General features: G+C 44.2%; 1 protein-coding gene across 2 annotated transcripts in view; it reads right to left on the bottom strand.

Moving 5' to 3' along the window:
- LOC112233914 (collagen alpha-1(XXIV) chain-like) overlaps window positions 1-9,913 on the bottom strand; it is a 260,500-nt gene extending 250,587 nt beyond the window's left edge. Inside the window, exon 1 of one of the 2 annotated variants that reach the window (XM_042322354.1) lies at window positions 9,405-9,912. In XM_042322354.1, coding sequence (XP_042178288.1) covers window positions 9,405-9,460 — 56 coding nt within the window. In that variant the 5' untranslated portion in view covers window positions 9,461-9,912. Of the gene's footprint in view, window positions 1-9,404 lie in introns of both variants that reach the window. The other variant, XM_042322355.1, reaches the window with a different exon arrangement.
- Between the last annotated feature and the right edge of the window lie 2,037 nt (window positions 9,914-11,950).

The raw sequence follows: 11,950 nt of genomic DNA on the forward strand, positions 1-11,950 counted from the left end.
ATATACGCTATATGAATACAATGATTCATATGTAGGAGGATAAAACTGTCATTTATAAGGCCTTAGTAGAGTAGCTGGTTCAGCTTCAAATCTTGGTGGGTTTACGCGTGGAAAAGTGGACTATATACTGTTTATAACACTTAAATCCACATTTAGAGAGCCAATGGCAATGCGAGGTAGATTCTGACAGCCTTGTCTCTGTCTCAGCCTCCGGTAGGGCTATTTAAAGCCTCATACACCCAGCTCCCTGGCTCCAAAACAGACCTGGCTTCTGGGTTCACTACACTACACTTAATGATGACATCAGACAACACAATGTGTCGCATAGTGGGAATTGTGAGAATTTGCCTTAATTGTTTTGCCAGTTTAATTAAATATGGCATGGACCAGGTTGAGTGTTTAAACTACTAAAAGCTTGGAGGGTGCCTGGGGGTCAATTCAATTTCAATTCAAGAAGTAAACTGAACTGAATGAATTTAAATGGAATTAACATCAATCCTGGATTTCCGTATACAATTTAGAGGTAAATCCCTGTCTCTGTGACAAGAAGACACTCAGACAGACATGCCTGATGCCTTCCATCCCAGTGGTTTATGGGAACGACTGCTGAAAGCAGAACAAAGCTCCCCAAACACTGCTGTGTTGACCCAGGGAAATGCCACTATGTGAGGAGTGAGTGCCATGTCAAGACTATAAATAATCTGCTGCAGAGTCTGTCCAGTGTCCAGGACACAGAAAGGTCTCCATTTGCACCCTGAATAGGCTTCCAAAATGGGACCCTATGCCCTATATAGTGCACTTTCTTTGACCTGGGGCCACAGATATTAGTGGACTATATATGGAATAGGGAGCCATTTCAGGCGCTACCTCTTCAACCAAGGGGGCAGTATTTTGAGGTTTGGATGACAAGCGTGTCCAAAGTAAACTGCCGGTTACTCAGACCCAGAAGCTAGGATATGTACATGCATAAACTGTTAACATAATGTCTGTGAGTATAACATAACTGATATGGCTGGTGAAAACCTGAGGAAAATCCATCCAGAAAGTGGGATTTTTTTGATGTGAGTGGTTTTCCATTGAAAGCCTATTGACCATATAAGGGGTTAGGACCCAGATTGCAGTTCCTATGGCTTCCACTAGATGTCAACATTCTTTAGACATGGTTTCAGGCTTGTTTTCTGAAAAATGAAGAAGAATGAGACCCTTTGGTAAGTGGACTATAGAATCATGCAGTACTGGTTTACGCACATGACCGTGTGCGCACTCTTCGTTGTTTTTCCTTTCTATTGAATACACTATTGTCCGGTTGAAATATTATTGATTATTTAGATAATTGACAACCTGAGGATTAATTCTAAACATCATTTGACATGTTTCGACGAACTTTACCGGTACTATTAGGATGTATTCATCTGCATGTTTTGACCGCCTTTGAGCCAGTGGATTACTGAACAAAACGTGCCAACAAAACAGAGTTTTTGGGATATAAAGAAAGACTTTATTGAACAAAATTACCATTTCTTGTGTAGCTTGGACCCTTGTGACTGCAATCAGATGAATATCTTCAAAGGTAAGTGAGTAATGTTATCGCTATTTCTGACTTTCGTGACTCCTCTGTTTGGTTGGAAAATGTTTGTATGCTTTTGTAAGCGGGGCGCTGTCCTCAGATAATCGCATGGTATCCTTTCGCCATAAAGCCTTTTTGAAATCTGACAAAGCGGCTGGATTAACAAGAAGTTAAGCTTTTACTGATGAATAAACACTTGTATTTTCATGAATGTTTATTATTACTATTTCTGTCATTAGAATGTGGCGCTCTGCAATTTCAGCGGATGTTGTCGAGCGACCCACCTTGGCGTCAGCATTCTTCCCACCTTGGCGTCAGCTTTCTTCCCACCTTTGCATCAGCATTCTTCCCACCTTGGCATCAGCATTCTTCCCACCTTGGCATCAGCATTCTTCCCACCTTGGCGTCAGCATTCTTCCCACCTTGGCATCAGCATTCTTCCCACCTTGGCGTCAGCATTCTTCCCACCTTGGCATCAGCATTCTTCCCACCTTGGCATCAGCATTCTTCCCACCTTGGCGTCAGCATTCTTCCCACCTTGGCGTCAGCATTCTTCCCACCTTGGCGTCAGCTTTCTTCCCACCAGAAACAGTTCTGAAGAGTCCATGCATATATTATGACAACATTTTGTGATGTTTTAGTTCATTTTGGACTTCGGTAATTTTTTTGGAGTTGTTCGAGGACACACATTTTTTTCTTAATGCAAGCGGAAGTCTGTAGCCGAAGTCTACGCCCCTTCACCCGTGATAGGTCAATAGTTGGGGTTCTTCAGTAAAGTCTTTGTTGTCATTCAACAACAGATGACTCGTTTTCATGCATATTTGTTCATTGAGAAATACTGCAACAAACATAGTTAGATGTAAAATTGCACGACTAATATCTCCTCTTCAAAAATTTCAAAATTAAAGACAGATTTCTTGATTTATCTTAGATTAATTCTGACTATTTTGCGGAAGTGTATTCTGGCTATGGAGTCTCAAAATGGACAAACAGTACTACTGACGGATTTTTCTAGTTTTTCAAGAGAATGTCTTTTAAGGGAGTATGCGAGCCGAGCTGAAGCATGCTGACAACTGCAGAGTGGAAGCATAGAGTAATTTTCACTTGGCAAACATGACAAAATCCACTTAACACTTGTTTATAATCTCCATAAGGAAAGGGAGGCAATTTTCCTAACTTTATACTGTTTCATGACAACTGCCAGAGTGTGATTTCGTTAGCAGCTACATTTACAGTACAGTGTTATTATTTACATGGCTAATTGGCAAGCCACTTAGCGAATCAATTAGTTGCAACATAACAACTCCAACAACATGTTTCCTCCCATAAGCTATACTGAACTCAACTCCGGTGTGAATATGTTCAACCCAATGGCCCTTGTACATCGAACACGTCTTTGACTAAATATTGTCCTACAACACAAGGAAAGGCATTGATAGATCATGGGGAAATACTACCCTAAATACAACGACACAAAGCTAAACCTTTGGTATATGGAAAGTACATCTAAATCATGCAGAATAAACACAAAGGGCACAAAGATTACTGTCCATCATTAACACATAATAACAAAGCAAGACACAGACCATGTGAACTAGCAAAACAACAACATATTTTTCAGTCAGACCTGGAAGCATTTTATGGACCTGTGGCCTGAGATGCATCCTCTATAATAAACACGACTGACACTTTGGCAGCTATATGGTCTGTCTCTCTGCTCAGTAGCTCTGTTCAGATGTCAACATAGAGTAGAGCAGAGTAGAGGTAGTTACTAATCTAACATACAACACAAGGGAAAGGGGAGATTGGGTTTTATCGCAGAGACTGGGACGTGTATTTCCACTTGTATGTCAAAACATCCAAGACAGTGAAGGTAGCCAACCATGTGAGCATAACACCAGGGTAGGCTACATTCCTTGATTAGCTAGCTATATGCTAATAAGCGTTCAGAAATTCTCTGAATGAAATTAATAAGAGATAAATGAGAAATTAATGTGCGAGTTCCTCAGTAATATCTGTGTTCTGTTTCTGCATGTTCCTCTCTGAGTGTCAAACCGCCAACATCGTTCTCCAACATGAATGAGTTATTGATCTGGGTCCAATTGCTGTTCCTCTTGGCAACCTCCCACCTCTAACACCTGTATCCAGATTATGACTTCATTACATAGGCATTGGATTGATAAATCAGATCCAAATAGCCATCAGCACTTGAGCTAGCAGATAAACACTTTCCAAGTCCCGAGGCTCATTATTCTATCACACATTGCAATTCCACTATTGCCTGCTTCACCTTATTGGGACAAGCTGAGCCAAACCAAGCTGAGCTATACTGGGCTGGCCTGGTTACGCATCCACCGTATTTGCTGGAACCATGATGCAAAGGACAATGTAAAAAGCCAGCACAGTTCATTTCAGTTCAGCCCTATTATTGTAAACCAAGTCTCTGTGTGGTTCCAATACAAAGGGTAAGCTAAGTAGTACCACTACAGCTTGTCAACACTCAGAATTGGTCACAGAGTCAAGAGTTCATTGCACACAAATGTAAAGATTGACTTAGCCCACAAGACAACTAGCAGACAAAGGGCTGTGAGTAAACTTCCAGCCGGCTTTATTGGTTTGCCCTTTTCCTGTCGCAGGGTACACTGCAGATGTGGGGAGAGCTAAACACACACACTCACTCACACAGACAGGCCAAAAATCCTACCAGACACTGATCACCCAACAAGGGATAATTTTACATTAAGCTGCCTGCCTTTACACCAGGTAGCTACTGACTTGACCTCTGTTTTGGTAACCAGGATGTTATCGCTCAGCTACATACAGTACTACAGATGACGTACATGAATTGAAGACAGAAAAATTGCCAAAGTCAGATGAGTTATTATCGTGTACTTACTATGTAGTGGTAACATGTTATTATACACACACAACAAAAAACATTATTACATGGTGCTATATATGTGTAACTTCATGTTAAAAGTGTATTTTCCAACCAAATGGGATAGACATTAGCCATCCACAGCCACATTTGAGGGAGGCTGATTACCAAAGAGGAGTCATGTTGAAAGTGGTTCAGCGCTGTGTAGGTTGTTTCACATGACCTGACCCACATGGTGTAACTTAGATGCCTGCGATTCAAACTGAATTCCTACGCTGCTCTATCGTTCTCTGCATACTTCAGTCTGAGACTGCCGGCATTGAAGTTGTTTGTGGTGTCATCAAAATGAGGGGTGTTGTACAAGACAAAGTCTGGGAGGTACTCAGATCCAGAATCACTGTGGAGAAGAAACTAAAGTCTGTGGGTGTGGCATAACGTTTGGCAGGAGCAAAGAGTCTGGGTAACCAGGCAAGTAACTTGATCCTTCTCAGGTCCATTCATTCACACTCAGACTTCACTTCTCCCACCACAGACACTGTGTAGTAGTCGTCCATGGCAGGGTATTCACCACAGACACTGTGTAGTGGCCGTCTATGGCAGGGTATTCACCACAGACACTGTGTAGTGGCCGTCTATGGCAGGGTATTCACCACAGACACTGTGTAGTGGTCGTCTATGGCAGGGTATTCACCACAGACACTGTGTAGTGGCCGTCTATGGCAGGGTATTCACCACAGACACTGTGTAGTAGTCGTCCATGGCAGGGTATTCACCACAGACACTGTGTAGTGGCCGTCTATGGCAGGGTATTCACCACAGACACTGTGTAGTGGCTGTCTATGGCAGGGTATTCACCACAGACACTGTGTAGTGGTCGTCTATGGCAGGGTATTCACCACAGACACTGTGTAGTGGCCGTCTATGGCAGGGTATTCACCACAGACACTGTGTAGTGGTCGTCTATGGCAGGGTATTCACCACAGACACTGTGTAGTGGTCGTCCATGGCAGGGTATTCACCACAGACACTGTGTAGTGGTCGTCTATGGCAGGGTATTCACCACAGACACTGTGTAGTGGCCGTCTATGGCAGGGTATTCACCACAGACACTGTGTAGTGGTCGTCTATGGCAGGGTATTCACCACAGACACTGTGTAGTGGTCGTCCATGGCAGGGTATTCACCACAGACACTGTGTAGTGGTCGTCTATGGCAGGGTATTCACCACAGACACTGTGTAGTGGCCGTCTATGGCAGGGTATTTACCATAGACACTGTTTATTGGCCGCCTATGGCAGGGTATTCACCAGAGACACTGAAGTGGCCGTTTATGGCAGGGTATTCACCACAGACACTGTCTAATGGCCGTCTATGGCAGGGTATTCACCACAGACACTTTTTATTGGCTATCTATGGCAGGGTATTCACCCCAGACACTGTGTAATGGCCGTCTAGGACAGGGTATTCACCACAGACACTGTGTAATGGCCGTCTATGGTAGGGTATTCACCACAGACACTGTAGTGGTCGTTTATGGTAGGGTACTCACCACAGGTACTGTTTAGTGGTTGTCTATGGCAGGGTATACACCACAGACACTGTAGTGGCCGTTTATGGCAGGGTTTTCACCCCAGACACTGTTTAGTGGCCATCTATAGCAGGGTATTCACCACAGACACTGTAGTGGCCGTTTATGGCAGGGTATTCACCACAACTGTGTCGTGTATTCACCACAGGCAAGACATGGAAGTCGTAACCAGGACAATACCAAAACTGGCTATAGACCATAACAAAATCTTTATATTCAATGGTGGTTATATCTTCCTCCAAGAGAGCGGTAGCAACTGTGTAATTTTCAAGACCTTTGTCAAGTCTATGAGAGAGTTAGGCTAGTATTCCAGGCACACAAGCCACTGGCTGGCTTCAGAGTCAACCACACACATAACAGTGAGTGATTGTCAAGCTAGAAACTCTCCTCAGGAACCACCACTCTGCTCTCACTGCATGTCACTGCACCAGTGAAGCATACACTAACTCCTCTCAGTGAAAATCTTCTGTTATATACACACATCTATTACATTTCCTGGTCTACTCCATAATGGTCCCAGGTGGAATACGCACAATGCATACTTTTGGATAGATTAATGAATAATAGCCTACTCATGCAAGACATTTCCAAAAAAGGTGAGTGTCTGGCTACTGGCTTTGCTCTTTTACATCATATAGGGTTTCGTTATATACAGTACCAGTCAAAAGTTGGGACACACTTACTCATTCAAGGGTTTTTCTTTATTTGTACTATTTTCTACATTGTAGAATAATAGTGAAGCTATAAAACTATGAAATAACACATATGGAATCATGTAGTAACCAATAAAGTGTTAAACAGATCAAGGTAAGTGTTATATTCGAGATGCTTCAACGAGCCACCCTTTGGCTTGATGACAGCTTTACACACACTTGGCATTCTCTCAACCAGCTTCATGAGGGAGTCACCTGGAATGCATTTCAATTTAACCGGTGTGCCGTCTTAAAAGTTAATTTGTGGAATTTCTTTCCTTCTTACTGCGTTTGAGCCAATCAGTTGTGTTGTGACAAGGTAGGGGTGGTATACAAAATATAGTCATATTTGGTAAAATACCAAGTCCATATTATGGCAAAAACAGCTCAAATAAGCAAAGAGAAATGACAATCCATCATTACTTTAAGACATGAAGGTCAGTCAATGCGGAAAATATCAAGAACTTTGAAAGCTTCTTCAAGTGCAGTCGCAAAAACCATCAAGCACTATGATTTAACTGGCTCTCATGAGGACTGCCACAGGAAAAAAATATCCAGAGTTACCTCTGCTGCAGAGGATAAGTTCATGAGAGTTACCAGCCTCAGAAATGGACAATTAACTGCACATCTCAACATCAACTATTCAGAGGAGACTGCGTGAATCAGGTCTTCATGGTCGAATTACTGCAAAGAAACCACTGCTAAAGGTACACCAATAAGAAGAAGAGGCTTGCTTGGGCCAAGAAACACGAGCAATGGACATTAGACAGGTGAAAATCTGTCCTTTGGTCCAAATTTTAGATTTTTGGTTCCAACTTTATGATACGCAGAGTAGGTGAACAGATTATCTCTGCATGTGTAGCATGGAGGAGGAGGCAGGATGGTGTGGGAGTGCTTTGCTGGTGACACTGTCTGTGATTGATTTAGAATTCAAGGCGCACTTACCTAGCATGGCTACCACAGCATTCTGCAGTGATACGCCATCTCATCTGGTTTGCGCTTAGTGGGACTATTATTTGTTTTTCAACAGGACAATGACCCAACACACCTCCAGGCTGTGTAAGGGCTATTTGACCAAGAAGGAGAGTGATGGAGTGCTGCATCAGATGACCTGTCCTCTACAATCACCTGACCTCAACCCAAATTAGATGGTTTGGGATGAGTTGGACTGCAGAGTGAAGGAAAGGCAGGCAACAAGTACTCAGCATATGTGGGAACTCCTTCAAGACTGTTGGAAACGCATTCCAGGTGACTACCTCATGAAGCTGGTTGAGAGAATGCCAAGCGTGTGCAAAGCTGTCATTTTGGTTACTACATGATTCCATATGTGTTATTTCATAGTTTTGATGTCTTCACTATTATTCTACAAAAAAAGGAAAGAAAAACCGTTGAATGAGTGGGTGTGGCCAAACTTTTGACTGGTACTATATTTATAAAGACAGCTTGGCAACGTTTCTTGCTTAGTTTTGCTCTGTGGTCTTAATGCTATTATGTTTCCATGTAAATTTCTATACGGGCTCAATAGTCCCAGCCAAATGTAACAGCAAATAAACAACATGCCTAGATGTAAATATTCAACACACATTTGGAATGTTTAGGCATAGCTGCTATAGAGTATATTTTCAATCAGAGCAACCGCTGTGGTCAATTGCGCATCAGTCTGTCGGCCAGTCATCTGATTCTGTACTGGACAGGTTCTACAGAATAGTAGAAATTATTATGTTTTTGGAAACTGAACAGTTGTCCATTTTAGTCCGTGTTCCTTATCTGGAGTGTTTTTGATTCGAAACAATAGGAATTTCACTCCGACTGGATGACTGCCCTCCAGTTATACACTGTTTTTGGATGTTATGGACAATTGATTGGAAACAAAGCATTATTTTCTTGCTATTATGCTGAATAAGGCATTATTTCCTTATGTTTTGTTAACATCAAGGACGGTTCTAACTTTTTGATTAGACCGGTTGTTGGTAAAAGCCTCCAAAGTCGGTCCATTGTTGCGCAATAAAACGTAGTCTCCAAACTTTACAGAACAGTTATGTGTAGCCTACGTGACAAAATGCCCCAAAAAATAAGAAAAAAAACTCTGCTATAAGGGGTAGCGGCGGAATGATGGGAGAGAGAGGGAGAAAAGAGAGAACTTCCCTTTTCGTTCTTCAAGCAGCCAGTACCGGGTTGACAGGATTAGCTGGCAGATCAATTGTGCGCGCAGCATGACGGTTGGAGAGGTCAAAGCCACGACCGCTGGTTGTACGCGAGCGCGTAACATCATTGAGCAAGATCAATGCTGAATTTAACACCCAATTAATTAATCTACCATCCATTACAAACGATCAATTCGGCCGAACAGCTTGCTTAAGTTTTTTGGCTTCACGTTTTTGGCAACCTAGTTACAATCTCTGCTTTATATAATTGCTTGCTAAAATAAGGCTGGTGCTGATCAGTGTCCTCTATAGGTTCAAGGAAAATGCCTACAAGCTAAATAAGCTCCGCTGATTCCTTTAACAGACCTGTCAGAACAGGTATACAGGTCTGGTAAAGGAAAATTGGTTAAATTGCACTTTCAAGCTGCATTTCCATTTCCGTTGCATTACTTCTATTTATGTTTGTCTGCATTTTACAATCGAATCGTCTACATTAGGCTATGCATTTTTCTGTGAGGCTATTATTTCTTACTCACGTTATTGCTGTTGGAGAAACGTGTCCACTCCTTGTCCGTTGGGCTCCTAAATGCATTTGTATGCATTTGTCCAGGCAGCAGAGTTCTAAGTGAAAACAGAATTCCACGCAAGAGGATCCAGGTTCATGAGCTAGCCATTAGTTACATACAACCAAAGGAAGCGTAACTGAACGAAGAATGCCACCTCAGAATTTCCTCATTGTATGCAGTCCAAGGAGCAAGCACGGCTTTCCCACTCACTCAAAACTTCTCCCCCAACTCATTTGCTTTGCGGTTTGCAGAGCGCAGTGATTATTTTCTCTCTCGACCTACCAAAGAGGCGCGCACGCAAGTAGGCTGGTGACTGTAGATAGAAATCAATGTATGACGAGAAAGAGCAGTGCGACAAAGAAATACAGTATTTAAATGTGATATTTACAGTGGCATAAGAGGAATCCGAGTTCGATGCTTTCTATTGAGTGGTCTCCAACAGACAGATAGAGAGAGAGCGCAGCCAGCTCTGTACTTAACCTCCAGGCGCAGCCTGGTCTCATAAACTAGAAGTAACATAGTAAACGTAAATCCGGCACTCGCAAATTAGTATAATATATGTTTAGTATGGTTACATAAGACAGAGAGTTACTTAAGGCAAAAGTAAATATAATGGTTGGTTGAGTAGATGGGTGAGCATATAACGGGAACGTCTAGCAACCCAAATGTTGAGTGTTCGAATCTCTTCACGGACAATTTTAGCTAATTAGTAACTTTGCAACTACTTGTTAATTTTTAGCTACTTTGCAACTACTTAGCATGTTAGCTAACTGTTCCCATAACCCTATCCTTAACCCTTTAACTTAACTCCCAAACCTAACCTTAACCCATATTCTAGCTAACATTAGCCACCTAGCTAATTTTAGCCACAACAAATTAGAATTTGTAACATAATGCATTTGACCAAATTTGTAACATATTGTACGAATTGCAATTTGTAACATATTGTACGAATTGCAATTTGTAACATACTGTACAAATTGTAATTAGTAACATATAATATACATTTTAATTCGTAACATATCATACGAAATGGATGATGGACATCTTCAAATTAATACATACCATACGAAACCTAACATAACATACCAATTGGAGCATTTCGGATTTAAATTTACTATGTTACATCTACCCCTGGAGGGAGGATGAATAATGTTGTTGATTCCTGAGGAGGATGAGCTGGCCAATCAGCGGTCTACTCACATTCAAATTTTTATTGACCGGTATACGGCCACTCCATTCTGTTGCTGGTAAATGCCCATGTAACGGATATCGTCCTCTTCGTCTGAGGAGGAGTAAGGATCAGACCAAAGCGCAGCGTGGTAAGTGTTCACTCACAAACCAACAGTGAAACCCAGGCTACCTAAGTATGATTCTCAATCAGAGACAACTAACGACACCTGCCTCTGATTGAGAACCATACCAGGCCGAGCACAAAAACGAACATAGAAAAACAAACATAGACTGCCCACCCCAACTAACACCCTGACCATACTAAAACAAAGAATAAAATGACAGAACTATAGTCAGAACGTGACAGTACCCTCCCCCCAAAGGTGCGGACTCCGGCCGCAAAACCTGAACCTATAGGGGAGGGTCTGGGTGGGCGTCTGTCCGCGGTGGTGGCTCTAGCGTGGGACGTGGACCCCACTTCACCATAGTTTTTGTTCGCCTCCTCAACCGCCCCCTTGGCCTCTTATGAGCGGCGACCCTCGCCGCCGACCTCGGACTGGGGACCCTCGCCACGGGTCCCGCAGCGCAGGACGGGTCCGGCAGCGCAGGATTCTGGCATCACCTGGCTGAGACTCCTGGCGGCAGCGCTCCTGGCTGGCGGACGGCTCTGGCGGCTCCTGGCTGAACGGCTCTGGCGGCTCCTGGCTGCTGACGGCTCTGGCGGCTCCTGGCATCACCTGGCTGGCTGACGGCTCTGGCGGCTCCTGGGCTGACGGCTCTGGCGGCTCTGGCTGCTGACAGCTGGCGGCCCCTGGCTGGCTGACGGCTCTGGCGGCTCCTGGCTGGCTGACGGCTCTGGCGGCTCCTGGCCTGGCTGGCTCCTGAGTGACTGGCAGCTCTGGCTCCTGGGGCTCAGGACAGACTGGCGGCTCTGGCGGCTCAGGACAGACTGGCGGCTCTGGCGGCTCAGGATAGACTGGCGGCTCTTGCGGCTCAGGACAGACGGGAGACTCTGGCGGCTCAGGACAGATGGGAGACTCTGGCGGTTCAGGACAGACGGGAGACTCTGGCGGCTCAGGACAGACGGGAGACTCTGACAGCCCTGGGCAGGAGGAAGGCTCTGGCAGCGCTGGACAGGCGGGAGCACCTGTAGGGAGAAGACGGAGGCTGCCAGCGGAGGGCTGATGCCATGTACGCCGGCCCGAGGAGACGCACTGGAGACCAGATGCGTAGAGCCGGCTTCATGGCACCTGGCTCGATGCCCACTCTAGTCCGGACGATACAAGGAGCTGGAATGTACCGCACCGGGCTATGCAAACGCACCGGAGACACCGTGCGCTCCA

The sequence above is a fragment of the Oncorhynchus tshawytscha genome, linkage group LG05, assembly GCF_018296145.1.
Source record: "Oncorhynchus tshawytscha isolate Ot180627B linkage group LG05, Otsh_v2.0, whole genome shotgun sequence".
NCBI classification, from domain to species: Eukaryota; Metazoa; Chordata; class Actinopteri; order Salmoniformes; family Salmonidae; genus Oncorhynchus; species Oncorhynchus tshawytscha.